This window comes from Bos mutus, chromosome 26 (genome assembly GCF_027580195.1).
Source record: "Bos mutus isolate GX-2022 chromosome 26, NWIPB_WYAK_1.1, whole genome shotgun sequence".
Classification (NCBI taxonomy): Eukaryota; Metazoa; Chordata; class Mammalia; order Artiodactyla; family Bovidae; genus Bos; species Bos mutus.
In genome coordinates, this window is record NC_091642.1 from 29384364 (window position 1) to 29403607 (window position 19244).

General features: G+C 36.5%; 1 protein-coding gene across 10 annotated transcripts in view; it reads right to left on the reverse strand.

The window, feature by feature from the left end:
- Window positions 1-19244, reverse strand: part of BTRC (beta-transducin repeat containing E3 ubiquitin protein ligase) — a 174628-nt gene that overhangs the window by 74519 nt on the left and 80865 nt on the right. For 6 of the 10 annotated variants that reach the window (XM_005888093.2, XM_005888091.3, XM_070363963.1 and 3 more), the window contains one exon: window positions 5934-6011. The exons of the other annotated variants lie outside the window; for them this stretch is intronic. In XM_005888093.2, the coding sequence (XP_005888155.1) occupies window positions 5934-6011 (78 nt within the window). The remainder of the gene's footprint in view (window positions 1-5933; window positions 6012-19244) is intronic. 10 annotated transcript variants of the gene reach the window in all.

Sequence of the window (19244 nt, forward strand, 5' to 3'; positions counted from 1 at the left end):
ACACAAACTTGTTACCAGGCTGCATTTTTTTTAACCTTGCAAAAAGCTGCTTAAGAAATCTGTTCAGCAGCCCTATAGCAAAACAAGATATACTATAATGAACATGGCTAGTGACTGGGGGGTGGGAAGGAGTATACAGGGACCTTCAGATATATATATAGAAATATATATATATATATAGCACAGAGAAAGCAAACTAAAAGCAACATCTAGGAAAGGTGAAACTGAGCTTTAAAAATGCCACAATGATGCTATCAAATCTCATTCAATAGATGCAAAGCTGTATCTGATCTCATTCCATGTTGCTCTTATGGCAGATTTTTTTTTAAGGACTCATGCAACTGGGTACAATAGCCCCTCCTACCTTTTTAATGGTACATCCAGATTAAGCACTGAACACAAAATAAATTGGGCCCATATGGACTTCAACCAGCATATAAACTGTTTCCTTTATAATTTATTCACAGTATCTTATGTCTCTATATGAAAATATACTTTTTATGGTCATTGCAACCCAGGAGTTCAATAATATTTTTTCTACTAAGTCAGTGATTACACAATTTATCAAAGAATGATTACACTGAAATAAAAATAAAACAAAATGCCAACCCCCTATACAGTCTTCCTTCCTCAAAGTAATTTTAAGACTGCTGATTATTAAATTGCTTCTTTTTGAAAACGGGTTTTTGTAGCGAGACACAAATTGCAAAAGCCATGTTTAAAAAACAAAAAAGTTATTAGACTCTAAAGGATTCAGCCAAAGTGGGAAGTTAAATAAACAAATCACTTCATCAGACTTGGAAAGATGACTTTTGTCTTACTTAAGAGACCTACATTAATTACCTTTAAGGTCTTTTACATGGACTATTTAAAAGAAGTACAATTTATTTATTTATTTCAAATGAGGTGCTTCTTCTGAAGTATTAAATAATGTCTACAAATGCAAAAGCATTTTTATAAATAGGTAATTAAAACAGATGACTAAAATTAAGTCAAGCTGCAAAACATTACCCAGGATGCACTATGTTTTTGTGTTGTTTTTTTTTAATAAACATCTCAGGCAATTTTTTTCCATCCGAAGCCCAAAGCACTTCAGGAGAAAAAAAAGAAGTAGGAATTTCATAGGGGAAAAAACATACATATATAATGAAATAATGCCAAACCCCAAACTAAAGTATTTACAAGATAGTCCCTGAAGCACAGTTTGTCATATTGCAATTACACCTTGCCTACTGCCAAGCCAAAGTGCTTACTATTTCCACTAGAGGGAGAAATATCTTAACACAAAACAACGGCAGATATGGAATGGGTTTTCTTGAGCAATTATCAGAACAAAGCTCCCTTGGCTGTGTGTACCTTCTAATTACTCAATACAATTAAAATGACTAACCTAAAACAAATAGGAAAAAAAACCCTGCCAGCCTGATATGGGGGACTTCATTAAACCTTTCCCCCTCATCAATCAAATCAGAAAGAAGGGAATGCCATTACATATTATACAAACACTACAGAGCTATTAAAGGAAGTAAATTCAGTGAGTTTCTCTCTCTTTTTTTTTTATAAAGGAAGTGGCTCTCTTGAAAAAGAAATGTCGTGGTATTTACCCATCTGGATGCTGCTTGAAAACAAATTGTCCTCCTAAGAGCAGAAATACAGTATGTTTTCTCTCAGTTCACTGGCTTATGAATGACTTTTTGTTGTTGTTGTTGTTTTGTTCAAACACATGATAATGTCATTTTCTGTGTCAGTGATGTGCTTGTTCCTCCTACTCATCCAACTGTATAAAGGACCTATGCCAATCAGACCTCCATGCTTACACTGGATTGTTTTAAGTTCTTTACCGCTGGTTTCTGTGCATCTACTCCAAGTTAATGTTTAGAACAGCATAGGAATTTAGGGGAGGGGTGGGGTGGTAGGAAAACAGCTACTTATTCCTTCTAAAAGGCTTATGCAGTTCCTTTTATAAGGCCCAGTCATTAACAGAAAATGACAACAGAGTCATTTTTCTTCAGCTGACAATTGCGACATTTTTCCAGCAGCATGCAAGGTGTTGAAAACCTGGCAGCTGTTACCTCCTGGGATGAAGATACTTTTTTATCCTCCCTTGACAGTTTAACTCAGTGGGTCAGCACCTTTAAAGACTGCAAAGTATCCTTGAAGAGGATGGAAGCTTGAATTACTGCTCCCTCCCTAATCAATGTAAACCCTCACTGCAGGTGAAGCCTCCATCTATAGAGGTGCATGGGGGAGGAAAATGTAATGCCCTGAGCCAGATGGTTTTTATCTTGTTTTTAAAGAATAAAGGAACAAGCTAACAAGGGAGACAGCTACTTTGTTAGCTTCTTGGCCTCTCTCATGGCTTTGCATCCCCAGGGTTCCAGCTACACAAGAGAAAGAATACCGAAAAACGTAAACACTTAAAGAAATATAACTAGAGGGCTGGCATCATGCTGCTTTCAAAGAGTTGAGACGGCTCTACTCAATGCTTTATTTATCACTACCCACGTTCTCAGGATGGTAAGTGGACACATACACAAAAGGAATGGGGGATGGGGGAGGGATTAGACCGAGGTCACAATTTACTCAATTACAGAGAAAGGCAGGGTTGACAGATCCTATTAGCACCAATGTGAAGCTAAGAAGGAGTATGCATGTTGTAAGGCTATGTTTTCAAAAAGGAATGAGTACTTTCATGTATCCTCTCAGGCCTTTGCCCTTGTTTGCAGATATGGGTACTATGAACACAGTTGCTATGGTTTTCTGGGCTTCACATTCTAGGAATAAAAGTAAAAAGAAAACTGTAGCTACTCTGTACAACTTTTAAATAAAAGTTTACACTTAAAAATAACAAGAGATCAGAAGATTATTCAGAAATTTAGAAAATTAAAAGAATAATTACATCCCCCCACCCACCCCCCCACCTCCCAACTCTACTGCCTTCTGATGTTGGATATAAAATGGAAAAGCAGGTATACAAAACAACTTGGTGACACAGGGAGTAATGTCTTCCGACTTTCTCTTTCAATATTTTTTCTGCTAATGTCTTTCTCAAGTCTTAGAATTACGGTTATGGTAACCTCATAATACAAGTCAGGGAGTGTTCTTTTCTACTCTGTTTTCTATTTTGGTGTTATTTATTCCTTAAATGTTTGATAGAGTTCACCAGAAAACTATGTGGGCCTTTTGATAATTCAGTTTTTTCAACAGACATAGGGCTCTTCAAATTTTGTTTCACCTTGTTTTGGTATCAGTAAGTTGTGTTTTTCAAGGAATTGGTCCATATCATCAAAGATGCCAAATTTTTGGTATAAAGCTATTTATAATATTCCCTTTTACCTTTTTAATTTAAGAACTGTAGTGATAATACTTCTTCCAGTTCCTCTAACAGTTAAATAACTCTAAATTAACAGGCGTGTTCATATCCTATCAACAATGATTAAACTATACTTTAGAATATATAAGCTCTAAAATTAGTTTAAAACAACACTAAATTTATTAGAACATAACAGTATTTTAAAATCAGTGGTTAAAGAGTGGTAAACCCCATTAGAAATAGTATGCAAAAGAATGTCACGTTAAGGGACTAGGCCACATGATGCAAATCCTGCTTATATAGACCTGAGGTAAAAGGCAGCTCTGACATCTTTTTATCTATATAACTTGACTAAAGGTGGGGTAGGGAGAGCAAATGGCATTTCATTATTGTCCTATGCATGGAGAAAAGAGGGTGTTTAAACAGCTTCTATACTATACCCTACATTAAAAAACTCGGTGATGGGGTAATCAAGTTCAGAGTAGTCCTGGACAGCTGCCCTGTGACCCGCTTGTATTGACCCCTGTTATTCATCACTCATCCCTAAGATTGAGAGGGCAAGCTCCTAGGGAGTGACCACCACAATAGACAGACACAAGCCAACAGTAATCTGGTTCCAGCAAAAAACCAGATGGCACTGCAATAAATTTACAAATCTGCATTCATGGGGCTGTTAAAACACCCAGAAGCTAAAAGACTCTGAGGGCCCCAGGAGGATCTCTTACTTCCCCATTTCTAAAGGCCATTTCTCTTTCCAAGAACAGAGTTCATGCTCTTCACAAAGAGAATAGAGATAAAACCCTTTACAAAGAAAGAAGGGGGGAAAGCCTCATGACCTAATTAATCTCCAGAGCTTGGATCTCAACACTGAATGACATATATTAGAAAAATAATTTTGGAGTACTAGGAGGATAAAAACAAACCTAAAAAACGGTTGTTAAATTAAAGCAGATGGGGTAAAGAGAACCTGCTAAAAAAGCAATGAAAAAAAAATTAATTTTTTTTCAAACACTGCACAAAACAGATCTTGCAAGTAGAAAATGATTCAATAATGTATGCATTTATTTTTTAAATGAATCAGATTAGTCCCATGTGTGACCTGCTGGTCCATCTGTATGTGCTGGACTTAATAGGCACGATTCTCTCTCTTGCTTCAGTTTGAAGTATGAGAGAGATAAATTTAGTTTAATTTTCAACAGATCAGCCTATCCATTTTCCAAATGGACCATCTGGATCAGCCTATTAAAATTAATTTATAACTTTGCAGAGTGAAAATTCGTTTGTTAGCTTAAATAAAGTTGCCAAAACTTTTTGTCATGTCATTGTTTTCTGACAGTTGTTTCTGTATAGTGGGCAGAGTGTTTCCACTTCCAAATTTATCTTATTCAGTTTCATCCTATATATTTAGATTTACAGATCAGGTGTTTATCTCCAAGAGTTAACGCTCTAACTAAACAATATCAATGCTTGATGATCATCTGGCTATTTACCAAGGCTTCCTGAACTGATTCAATTCTACTTACAATTATTTTTATAAAAAAATTTTGCATCCAAAATTGTTTTAACATAAATAAAAGAACGATGTGTCACGATTTCAAATACTTTTCCCCTAAATTTACATTGTCTACAGATTAGAGGTAGAGGGCTGAAGTAAAAATGCTTTGGCAACACTGAGATCTTTCAAATCACTGACTTGCTAATTAAACAAGTCATCAAATCTTTCTCGGCCTCCATTTTCTTCATCTATAAACTGGAAATCATATCTAGCAACTTTACACGGTTCTTGTGAGGGTTAAGTAAAATTAAGTATCAGGTTCACAGTGGGCACGCAACAAATATTCAATCTCTTCTTTTTCTTAGAATAATGCCATAGATGCAAGTAAATTAAAACTATTTTTACTACTGCTGGTGCTCATCTACTCCAATTTTATATTTAAAATAAATATTTGTGCATACCTATTCTTTGGCAACACTATAAGAACTTGTTTTTGCTGCCAGTGGGAGATGGAAGATGTTAGAGGTTGCTACAGGCAGTGAGAAGAACCTATTTTTTGACCAAATGTTTTTTAACATTTTAGTTTTTAAAAACAGAGCACCACAGAATTGAACTTTCAAAGAATGTATGACCTTTGAGGAGTCGGGGCACTGTGGTGAGTAAAAATTATTTTAAAGTTGTCATTAATATTGTCCTTTACTTCCAGAAAAAGCAAACAAATTTGCTCAGACTTTAGGAGCTAACTTAATTACCGGTAGATCCCTTTTGGTTTTTATTATTTTTTAGCGTATGAAGAATCTTAATAAAAAAGTAAGGTTTAAACTATCTACTATCTGCATTTAAGATACATTTCAAGTTATTTTTCCCTGAATAAGAAAACTTTCCTTTGATTTTGTTTTCACTATGTGTAAACAAATGACTGCCCTGTACTTGTACAACTAGGATATTTTTTAAATGACTGGGAAAACAATGTTAACTGATTGAAATTGATGGCTTGAGAGCCAGACCAACTTCAGAGTATTCTTAATTTAAGCTCCAGTACTTAACAAATGGCAAATTGAGGGTTTCCTGTCTTTTGTTTTGTTGTTGGTAGCTTTTTATTTTAAGTAAGACTGAATTTCATACCTGTCTAAGTGAATTCTTCTCTGGTATTATCTTCCTAGGGGGTTCGCCATTATTACAGTCTTCTCTCTCTGAGGAATTCTGTGAAAGAAAGTAAGCTTTAATTCAGTTCTCATTATCTTCAATCTTATTCTGTGGGAGTAAACTGAATTACATTTCTAATTCTGTAAGCTAGAATACCGTGTATATTTATGTATTTGTTCATATGAAGATTTATATACATATAGACATACACTTATGTAAAGGAAAACATATGCCCATGTATATAAATAAATGTATGTAGGGACCTAGGTGGGAAAGTATTTCATCTATATTTAAGCACTGCCCAGCAGATCATATTCATTATAAGTCTAGTTTATCGTTCTTTAGAAATGCAGGTTGGCACTGGACACAAAAAAGCTCCAGAGGATAAAGCATCTGCCTGCAATCCCGGAGACCTGGGTTTTATCCCTGGGTCAGGAAGACTCCCTGGAAAAGGAAATGGCAACCCACTCTAGTACTCTTGTCTGGAAAATTCCATGGACGGAGAAGCCTGGTAGGCTACAGTCCATGGGGTTGCAAAGAGTCGGACACGACTGGGTGACTTCACTCATACTTAGCTGGTAACAACTTAAGCCAGGATTACTGCCTCCTCTTAATTAGTTTTAAACCATAGTAAAGTTTGATTGATCCAAGTTCTCAAAGTCAGATCCTAGAAAAAATTTAGTTATTTCTCTTCCTCTCTTCTCAGATTTGATTTTATTAAAAATAGTGCTTAGTTAGCTCAAAGCAATAAAATTTAATCAGGGTTTAACAGTTAAAATCCACTCTTGCCACTATAAACTCAAAAAGCAGTTAGAAGACCCTAAAATGTCAATGAGATGTTTAATACTTAAAAAGAGGGAAATAGATGCACGATACTGATACTGGATGCTTGGGGCTGGTGCACTGGGACGACCTAGAGGGAGGGTATGGGGAGAGAGGAGGGAGGAGGGTTCAGGATGGGGAACACAGGTATACGTGTGGCAGATTCATTTCGATATTTGGCAAAACTAATACAATATTGTAAAGTTTAAAAATAAAATAAAATTTAAAAAAATTTTTTTTATTTAGTTCTAAGTATTTAAAAAAAAAAGAGGGAAATACTAATTCAGTTAGAAGCAAGTTCAGAGTTCTAAATATCAACAGAGTAAAAAGGCAACCCATAAAATGGGGGGAAGATTGCAAATTATTTATCTGATAAGGAATTAACATCCAGAATATAGACAGATGTTGTAAAAACTCAACAACAAAAAACAGAACCACCTGATTCAAAAGTGGATGAAGGACTTGAATAGACATTTACCCAAGAATATATACAAATGGTCAACAAGCACATGAAAGGATGTTCAGTATCACTACTCATTTCACAAATGAACAGCAAAACTACAAGGTACCATACATTCATTAGGTAGGCTACTATCAAAAACAAACAAGCAAAAAAACAGGTATTGATGAGGCTGTTGAAAAACTGGAACTTTTGTGCATCTCTGGGGGGAATGTAAAATGGTATATCTGCTATGGGAAACATTATGGTTTCTCAAAGAATTAAAAAAGGAATTACTACATGATCCAACAATTCCATCTCTGAGTACATACTCAAAAGAACTGAAAGGGGAGTTTTAAAGAGATATTTGTACATCTGTGTTTGTGGCAGCATTATCCACAACAGCTAAAACATGGAAGCAATGCAAGTGTATGCTGATGGATGAATGGTTAAGTAAAATGCAGTATATACTTACAATGGAATAATATTCAGCCTTAAAAAGGAAGGAAATTCTGACACATATCACAAAATTGTTGAATCTTTAAGACATTATACTAAGTGAAATAAGCTAGTCATAAAAAGATAAATACAGTATGATTCCACTGACATAACACACTTAGGAGTATTCAAAATCATACATACAGAAGATACAATGTTGGTTACCAGGGCTATGAGAAGGAAGGAATGAGGAATTATTGTTCAATGGGTAGAGTTTCAGTTTAACCAGATAAAAAGAGTTATGGAGATGAATGGGGGTGATGGTTGCACAACATTATGAATGTATTTAATATCACTGAACTCTATACTTTTAAAATGGTTAAGATGATAAATTTTATGTGTATTTTACCACATTAAAAAACTGAAAAAAATCTGGTAATCAACACATGTAAATCACTATCTGCAAGGCAAAATACAGAAAACTGAAATACACACTATTTGGGCTCTATTTTCCACAATTACATGTATGAGTGTGTGCTAAGTCACTTCAGTCATGTCTGACTGTTTGTGACCCTGTGGACATAGCCCGCCTGGCTCCTCTGTCCATGGGATTCTCCAGACAAGAATACTGGAGTGGGTTGCCATACTCTCATCCAGTTACGTGTGTAATGTTAGTATTTTAGAAAGTGCAGCTGATTTACTCATTATATTACATATATTCATCATATTCTAACTGAGGAGTTACTTTCAGATCCAAAAATTATATCCAACATGAGTTTATCTGAAAAATTTCATACAAGTATGAAATTGAATACAGGATCATAATGGTGTTTTAAACTTAGATAGTATACATTTTTTGCATTTTGTATCAAGAAGCCCTCTATGGCTAACATCTGTGTGCCTTCTGTGTCACACCTTGATAGGCCAGCACACTAAGGTGTTCCTTCTGGCCAGAAATCTCCCATGAGGTTTAACTTGATATTTTACATTTGTAATGATCACTTTACATTTAAGGTCCCTAAAATCAATACAAAGAAAAAGAAAAAAAATGTTATGTTACAAGCTAGGGATAGAGGCTCAATAACTTCAGAATTCTAACTGCTTTAACTCTCCTATACAAATGAACTGTATTCAATTAAGCCAGTATTCAATTTTAAACTTATAATCTGTTAAGTAATTACTTCCCAGTCCATGAAGTTACACACCCTCCTTTAAATAAAATACCATTTCAGATAACCTAAACCTGTTTAATTCAACGTAAGGTCCTATATTTAAAATTAATTTTTTTAAAATGTCATCATAATAAAGTTGGAAGCTTAATTACTTTCTGGTGAAAGTCTGTTATACTGAAGACATTATAAATCACATTTTTACTCTACAGGTGCTTTGGATGAAACAAAATTGATGGCAAACTCTCTACACTAAATTACATAGCAAAAAAACCTGTGATCTTAACCTAATACGATGAGTCAGTTCAGTTCAGTTGCTCAGTTGTGTCCGACTCTCTGAGATCCCACAGACTGCAGGACGCCAGGCTTCCCTGTCCATCAGTGAAGCCATCCAACCATCTCATCCTTTGTCGTCCCCTTTTCCTCCTGCCTTCAATCTTTCCCAGCATCCGGGTTTTTTCCAAGGAGTCAGTTCTTCCAATCAGGTGGCCAAAGTATTGGAGCTTCAGCTTCAGCATAGTCCTTCCAATGGATATTCAGGACTGATTTCCTTTAGGATTGACTGGTTGGATCTCCTTGCAGGCCAAGGGACTCCCAAGAGTACTGTCCAACACCACAGTTCAAAAGCATCAATTCTTCAGTGCTCAGTGGCTATCTAGCCCAAATCAGCAATTTTCTTCCTCCTGACCCTCTATTTTTTTCTGATTTAGATGGGAAACTATTGAGTGAGCATTATAAGAATGTCTAAGGTATTAAAAGATAAAGGGAGCTAAAGGATGATTACTACCTTAGAGCAGAACACAGAGCTGAAGAGGAGCTCCTTTCCCTTCTCCATTCAATCAGGGCAAAGGATATACATATTATTTATTTTGTTGTCTAAAAAAAAAGGTAACTTTAACATTAACAAGCAAGAAAAGGAGAAAAACACTGTTACAGCTAGTTCTTTTTTACATAGTTTAATAACCCAACATTTTTTGCTCTTTTTCCCGACTTCTTTTAATCATTTTTTACTTTTACTAGACCATCCACCATGAGAAAACAAATCAACTGAATTCAGTCAATTCAAAAAATTCAATTATGTTGTTGCTTAAAACAGAGGTAGTGACATTAAACAGTCATGTTATCAGGAGCAAGGAGTAAGGTACCCTCCTCAAAGTGAAGAGGAGAGCCAGAAAGCCAGTGAATAAGAAATTAATATCTCTACAGTCTTGAGGATGGCCGGGAATGATTAAACAGCCAACATACCTGATAGTCACTTTGGTGGTTCTCAAAGACTGTGCTCTCCAACACCACCCAGTTCAGTAGCACAGTTATTCCTTGTATCTTTAACTATGATGCATTCCAATAAGCAATATTCACAACTGCCCTTGGTCATATCAAGCTAAATTATGTCCAATTCTAAATTATGTCCAAGTGTAAATTATGTCCAATCAAGCTAAATTAAGTTCTACTTATGGGTAACTAAAAGATGTGGGTAAGACTCATGATACAAATTCAGTTCAGTTCAGTTCAGTCGCTCAGTCGTGTCCGACTCTGTGACCCCATGAATGGCAGCACGCCAGGCCTCCCTGTCCATCACCAACTCCCGGAGTTTACCCAAACTCGATGATGCCATCCAGCCATCTCATCCTCTGTCGCCCTTCTCCTCCTGCCCCCAATCCCTCCCAGCATCAGGGTTTTTTCCAATGAGTCAACTCTTTGCATGAGGTGGCCAAAGTATTGGAGTTTCAGCTTCAGCATCAGCCCTTCCAATGAACACCCAGGACTGATCTCCTTTAGGATAGACTGGTTGAATCTCCTTGCAGTCCAAGGGACTCTCAAGAGTCTTCTCCAACACCACAGTTCAAAAGCATAATTCTTCAGTGTTCAGCTTTCTTCACAGTCCAACTCTCACCTTGCCCAAAACATATAACCTCAATCTGCTCATGAGAAACAACAGACTAGCCGGAATTGAGGGAAATCTTAGAAAATTTCTAGTCTGTACCTAACAAAAAAGCGTCAAGGTCATAAAATACAAAGAGAGACTAAGAAACTGTTACAGGTTAAAGAAAACTAAACAGACAAAACTGAATGCAGCCTGTGATCTGAAGTTATTTGGTGGGGGGAGGAGCTGAAACAAAATTGATGGTAAACTCCTCTGCACTGAATTATATAGTGAAAAATAAGTGATCTGAGCCTAACGGGGTAAGGACTATCGAGCCCATATCCACAATTTTCTTCTCCACCCTTTACTTCATCTGTTCTTGATAGGCAATTATTGAGTGGGCATTATGATACAAGGTTTGTATAAAGAACAATATCAGAATTATTGGAAAAATTTGAAACAAGTCTATAGATGAACTAATAAGATTGTATCAATGTTAATTTCCTGACTGTTTCTCTACTTTTAAAATTAACATGTGGAAAAACAAATTTTTGGGAGGGTATAGTTCTATTGAGTTTTGAGAAAACCATAAAGTTATATAACCACTACCACAATCAAGATGTAAAGCAGTTACATTACCTTCCAAAATTCCCCTTGATAGAGTAAACTCCTTTCCCTAGGGATCACTGATTTATTTTTTGTCTCAATAATTCTGTCTTTTCTAAGGCGTCATACAATGAATCATATAGTATGTAACCGTTTGAGTCTGTCTTCTCATCTAACATAAAAAATACATTCATTTGTGAGATTCATTTGTGTTCTTTCGTATTTCAGCAGTTCTTTCTTTTTTATTGGCAAGTAGTAGCACTGTATGGATGTACCAAAGTCTATTTATACACTCAACTTCCTGACTTCGACAGTCTGTACTGGGTTTTTTTTTTTTTTTTTAAACTGAAGTATAGTTCATTTACAGTGTTTCAGGTATACAGCAAAGTGATTCAGCTATACATTTATATTTACTCTTTTTCAGATTCTTTTCCATTACAAGTTATTATAAGATATTAACTATAGTTCCTTGTGCTATATAGTAGGTCCTTATGTTTATCTATTGTATATACGGTAGTAGTGTTAATCCCAAATTCCAAATTTACCCCTCCCCCTTTCCCCTTTGGTAACCCTAGGTTAGGTTTGTTTTCTATGTCTGTGAGTTTATTTTTGTCTTGTAAATAAGTTCATTTGTGTCATTTGTACTGTGGTTATTTAAAAGAATGTCCTTGGTCTTAGAAACATACAATGAAAATATTTAGGGGTAAAAGGACATGTGTCTGCAACTAACTTTAAAAGAGCTCAGAAAAAGTAATAAATAAATTGATGTTAATATATAAATGTGCATGCTAAGTTGTTTCAGTCGTGTTTGACTCTTTGGAACCCTATGGACTGTAGCCTGCCAAGTTCCTCTGTCCATGGGATTTAGCAGGCAAGAATACTGGAGTGAGCTGCCATGCCGTCGTCCAGGGGATCTTCCCAACTCAGGGGTTGAACCTGCACCTCCTGCATTGCAGGCAAATTCTTTGCCACTGAGCCATCGGGAAGCCCGTTAATATATATGTGTATGCCTGCAATGGACTGCAAGGAGATCCAACCAGTCCATCCTAAAGGAGATCAGTCCTGGGTGTTCATTGGAAGGACTGATGCTGAAGCTGAAACTCCAATACTTTGGCCACCTGATGCAGAGAGCTGACTCATTTGAAAAGATCCTGATGTTTGGAAAGATTGAAGGCAGGAGGAGAAGGGGATGACAGAAGAGGAGATGGATGGCATCACCAACACAATGGACATGGGTTTGGGTGGACTCCGGGAGTTGGTGATGGACAGGGAGGCCTGGCTTGCTGAGGTTCATGGAGTCACAAAGAGTCAGACACAACTGAGCGACTGAACTGAACTGATTGCCTGAAATGTGGGAGACCTGGGTTCAATCCCTAGGCTGGGAAGATCCACTGGAGAAGGGGTTACCCACTCCAGTATGCCTGGAAAATTTCATGGACTGTATAGACCATGGGGTCGCAAAGAGTCAGACACGACTGAGTGACTTTCACTTTACTTCACTTTATGTATAAACAGAGATCAAGCAAATGTGTTGACATATGGAGAATCTATGTAGAGTATAAGGGGATTTTATTTATTTATTTTTACTATTCTTTTAACTTTCTGTACATCTGAAATTATGTCAAAATAAAAATTAACCAAACAGATGAAATCCAGAAGAAAATATGTTAATAAATGGAAAAACAGAAGTCAGATAAATGAAAAATAAACTGAGGGAAAAAATTCCTTCAATAAAAATAAAAGTTGTATTTTACCACTTAAGCTTGAGCCAACTAGAAAAACCTGACTGCTCAAAACAACTCATTCACAACACTCAGATGGAACATTTCGTTATAGTAAATTATTTGCAGAATGTATGTGTAGCCCTGGAGTAACAATAGTGTATAAATATTAGCATTAAAATATTTCTACTACATAACTTGTTACCTTTTATATTAACTTGAATATTTATGCCTTAACCCAGCATTCACTAGTTTAGAATTTTTAAGGGCAGAATAAAAGCCTCACTGACAACTTTGGATTTAACTTCAAACTGGAAGCATTAGAGTTATAACAGCTGCAGACAAGCAGACTTAGTAACAGAAAGGGTAGGTAAAACAGACTTGGTAGGTAAAAGTCAAATGAAATACTACTAAAGCTCATGTGTTAGATCTCAGGGATGTTATGTATTTTGGATAAAATGTTTCCAGAAGTAACCCGGAGATGAATAAAAAAGAAAAAAGGAATCACATTAAAAAAAAACTGTCTCAAAATCAACATATCCAAATTTAAAGCACTCTTTACCATCCTCACCCATTTTAGGCTAGCTCTTTCCTTCTCAACTTTCTATCCCAGACTTAAATCCTCAGAGTCAATTTTACTCATCCCTCCCATCCCCACCTTTTCTTTTTTTTTCTTTAAATAGATTGAAGCCAATTTTAGGTCTTCAATTTTTCCTTTGAGTCATGTATTTTAATAGATCTAACCTTAGTTTTGCATTTTACTCTAATCTAGACCACCAATACCTCTTATCAGTGTTACTACTGTTGAGATCGTCTTCTGACCTCCTTGCCTAAATCTGTATCTGCTCCATTTCATATACTACTGTCGGAATCATTGTTCTAAAAAGACTACTCCTCTGCTAAAAACCTTTTATGACTCTCTGTCATCTACAGGATAAATCCAAACTTCTTAGTACAGATAGCATCCACAATTAGGCCAATTTCCATTAAAGTCTCCTGCACCATTTACATGTTATTTAGCATTCTTCAAAATAAGAAAAGCACTCAAATTAGCACTTTACTTCTATTTGGAAACACTGTTTCATTTCTCTGTTTTATCTCCATATGAACAAGCTTCCACCCCAGCCTTGCAGTGTAGGTTTCTTCGGGGCAGGGCCAGTTGCTTTTCCCCCTTCACTTTCCAGTAGTTGTTGTTCAGCTGCTAAGTCATATCTGACTCTTAGTGACTCCTTGGACTGTGAAGCATGTCAGGCTCCCCTGTCCTTCATTATCTCCCGGAATTTGCTCAGATTCATGTCTGTTGAGTTAGTGATGCTAGTCTAACCATCTCATCCTCTGCCACCCTCTTCTCCTTTGCCTTCAATCTTTCCCACAAAGCTTGAGAGCATAATATGAGTTTTTAAATGTTTATTAGATTGAGTACTATTGCCAGATTAATCTTTCTTAATCACCACTAATTTTTTCTTCAAAAATGTATAGTGGCTCTTGGTTTCCATGAAATCAAATATAAAGTTCTAGGCCTGGTTTTCAAGATCTTCCAGAATTTTCTGCTACATTATATCAAGTTATTTCCCTCAACGTACTTTTTTTTTTTCTGCCCTAGTTAAGCAAGTCTCTTCATAGTCTCATAAACATGATTTGGTCTTGAAATTTCCAAGCTAGAAGGATCTTTATTAACGCTAGTCTAGAATTATAAACACAATTACTTAATCAATTCAAGTCCTACCCATTCTTAAAATGAGTTTCAACTTCTTCTCCTCTAAGAAAGTATACAACTATTCCATCTTATCTTACTGGAAATTTCTTAACATTTTTATTTGGTCCACACAGTTTGGCACTTAAATAGATGAATGTTTGTATCTACTCTCAAGTACCCAATAAGACTGAAAGCTTACTGGACAGTCTTTGTGGTTCCCTCTACCTCCCAACACATTACATAATATACAGATAATAAGGTCTTAATAAATAACTGAAACCCTATACCCACACCATCCAGATAGCTTTAAAAATGGTTTCCACAGCAGAGAAACTTCAAAGTGAAAGCCAACTACAGTGTTATCATTCTATCAATTTAATGCCAGTATAATTTACAGGAGGAGACTGTAAGCCCCTGCTCTAAATAAAGTTTTATTGAAACTTGCTGCTGCTGCTGCTGCTGCTAAGTCGCTTTAGTCGTGTCTGACTCTGTGCGACCCCACAGACGGCAGCCCACCAGGCTCCCCCGTCCCTGGGATTCTCCAGGCAAGAACACTGGAGTGGGTTGCTGTTTCCTTCTCCAATGCATGAAAGTGAAAAGTCAAAGTGAAGTCGTTCAGTCGTGTCTGACTCTTAGCGACCCCATGGACTGCAGCTTACCAGGCTCCTCCATCCATGGGATTTTCCAGGCAAGAGTTCTGGGGTGGGGTGCCACTGCCTTCTCTGTTATTGAAACTAAGCCATCCTCATTTATTACCATTTATCTGTGGCTGCTTTTACACTGCAATGGCAGAGGTGGGTGGTCAGGACAGAGATCCTATGGACTACAAAACCTCAAATGTTTATTATCTGGTCCTTTACAAATAAAGTTTGCCAACCCTTCATTAAGAAGGAAAAGTTCTTTGGTTGGTAAAGTATTCCTAGCTTTTCAGAGGTTTATGGATGGAGCAATATTCTCCACTACCTAGTAAGTGGCTTATTTACTGTTTTCAGTTATCTATTCGAACACACAACTCCTGATGACATGGATAATTAAGAGTTGATTATATAATCAAATAAAAAACTAAACTAATTTACACAGTGATGAAAAGTCAAGCCACTCATAATGACTCATAATAATCTTTGAGTAAGCATCTTGCTCAAGGTTGGATGGTGCAACAGCCTAAGCCTGTTTGAAAAGACATCTGCTATAAATAAAATAACCAGCTCTAAAACTAGAAGTAATGTTTTCCACCTATGCCACAACTCTTCACTGGGAGAATTAAATGGTCTCTGTAGCCAGGAAAAATTGTATCATTTTAGCACAGCAGGCAAATTGTGGTGAATTAAAACTCTGATTTTGAATCAGTTGTTTATCATTATATAAAATGACAACCCATGTAAAGAGAAAAATCTTGAGGCCAATTTCTATAGCTAGTTGCAAACATCATATTATGCATGGGCTTGATCTGTAAATCAGTAATTGGATTCATATTTTTCTCATTACCTTATTATATGATTTGGAGCTAATTATAACCTCCAAAAATATATATGACCTGCAATTTTCAAAAATAGGAACAATTATTATTCTGCAAGTTTAAAAGGTGAGTTAGTTACACGGATAAAAATCTTTCAAACTATTCAATGAAAGGTGACAAAAAAGTGTGTCTGGGGGTGGGGGGAGTAGTGTGTATACTGTGTGTTTAAACAAATTTTAATTAATTCTTCTAGGATACAATGGAGAAAACTTAGGTCAAGTTCAGAAGTTGAAGAATACTATTCTAGGATCAGTTTTAGGGAGGGCCTCAAGTGTCCTCATAAGATAATATTCTCTGGCATGTTCTCACGCACATTGCTTCTCCAGCATGTTTATCATTTGACATATTCTATTAAACCACAGCCACCTCAAAGCCTCCCTATATTGCTCAACTTCAACAAGATCCACCAGTTAAAGTTTCCCAGAAGTGATATTTTCTAGTAATACACCAATCCAAGCACAGTATTAGGAACTGGATGGAATGGAAAGCACTCTCGGGGGCAACCAAACACAGAACTTCCATTAGTACCACCTTACTCCCTGTGACAAAAGTCCAAAAGACACCAAGTAGGTTTTCCCCTCTGCTACACTGTCCAACACTAATTATAAAACACAGATGCAGCCTTTCTCAAAATGCAAAGGGATTGTGTATATTTGCAAAGAACAACTATTTTTTTATGCTTCCAAATTCTTAATCCTGTTTGGAGCTGTCAGTGGGGGTTAATGGAAGCCTTGGATAGGAGAATTCCAATCTGGTTGGCAGATGGATAGGTTGGTTATAGCTGCATAACTATGTCTTGCCTGCAGGCACAATTCAAAACACTGTTAAAGCAATATAAAGTCTCTGTCAAGCTGAACCATTTGGATCAGTGGCAAGGAGAAATAATAATAAAAAAGAAGTTCATTTCTGGGCCTTGTGCATTTATGCTACTATGCAGAAACTGATTAATTGTCATAGTGTGCTGGTCTTCTATACCTCAGATTTCTACTTCTGGAGTAGATTTTGCATGCTAATATAATCATTCTCCCTCTTGAGACATTAGCAAATAATCAAATGAAAAACAGGATCATAATTTACTGAGATTCGAGCAATTCTCTATGCAAATTTGACTTGTTATTGCTGCTGCCTCGTTAATCTGAATGCCTTTGACAAACTCCTTTGATTTATGAACTCGTGACAACTCCAATGTGTATATATTTTGCTAGATTGACATTATCATTAAGAGTGGGTGGACTGAGCTCACATGAATGGCTGATTTTATTCGCTGGTGTCTGCTGCTCAACAGCTGAGCATCTCCTCCTCACAAAGCCCCTGAGCGTCAGGCTCTTCCCATCTTCCCATCCATTCATCATCTCGATGTTAATTGGCCCAGGCTTTAAGCAAATTTTCAACACGATTTAAAGGCACGATGACACTGATTACTGACCCTCTGCCATACGGTGCCTATTGATTAACCTGACAGAGATGATGAGCTTGAGGGAGACTAGGTGTGCGGGTACCTCAAGGGGAAAAATATATTGTCTATGCAGGCAAACACTTGTCATTACCTCACAAGCTAGAATTTGCACAGCTCACATTCTTAAAACACACTACTGCTTCAACACCTACAGCTAACGCAAAAAGTGCTTTCTGTATTCAGATGTTACAGATATGTCATGTCAAAGCACATGACACATTCAGTATTTAGAAGAACTCCTCAGATAGATGGCTGCCTTTCAACCAATTATGCTTGTGCTGGCTGATATATGTATATTTTAGGTAAAATGCAAAGAAAGGGCCGGGTAGCCTGGCAATGCTGTATCATATGAGAAATGAATTAGAACAGGGAAACAAACTAGGTTCTTGAAAACAGATAGATAGAGGAAGGAGAAAAGGAAGGAGTAAACTGTCTGCGGCCATTCCACCACTACTACAATAAGCTGCCATTCTATCGCTGTTACAATGTAAGGTACTCTTAAAAAGAGAATAACCACCTGATTTTACAAATTTTATTTTTCGTTCTTTAAATACTGCTACCTGATTCCAACCATCAAACAATCTCTGGCACAGAAATTACCAAGAACTGAATATTTTAAAATAAAACTATATAATATTTAAGTCTAATAAACATACCCCTTAAATTCTTGCTTGCCCATTTTCAACAATTGCTGCACAAACTGCTGTACTTAGGGAAAGTGTGCAGGATTATTTCAAGTTAAGCTTCATGAGAAAACTAAATGCTTCATTATTTGAGAAAAATATTAAAGTTCATAATTAATAGTTACTGAGCACACACATTAAAAACCAAAAAAGATCTGTTTAAAGATACACAAATTTACAAAAGCAAAGTCATGCCACACTATCAGGGACCAGACAAAAACCACCTTTAAGATAGGGAAAGTTCTTATTTAAAACAAAGCTAACAAAATATGTTGCCTCTGGCCACACACATCACCTTGTTTACTTACGAGTCCTGGAGGGACAGCCAATATATAATTTTAAACACGGAGATTTTGGAGCAGTTCTAACAGTTATTTCAAAGCTAAAATAATAGAAAACTGAACAACAGCCCAGCTGTAGTCCTATTACAGTGACATGGGCTGTTAATGTAAGAGATCAAATGTTTTTCAAGTCAAACAGCATTGGTGCCTGTTATACTGGAACATGCAGCTTTTACTCCCTAAAAGCCTGCCTCCTGCTCTTTTAAGATAAACAAGCTCAACTAAGCACTGAGATACTCTGATAAGAAGGATGGAAGAGAGAACTGCACCAGGGAGTGACAAGGCAAGGAGATGAAGGAGCAGAGCTGCTTTTGTTAACTTTCAAGTTACAGAATGTATCATAATACAGCATTTTAATATTTCACCATTAAAAGAATAGCTAGTATAGGAGGAGAGGTTTCTATCAATAAATGAGAAACAGGAAAAAAAAAAAACCAGAACAGTCCTGTTTTGTGAACAGGAGAGATATTACACAGCTGTCTGAACACATTCAGCTTTGTGACTTCTTAATCAAAGGTTTGAACGTTAACTTAGCAATA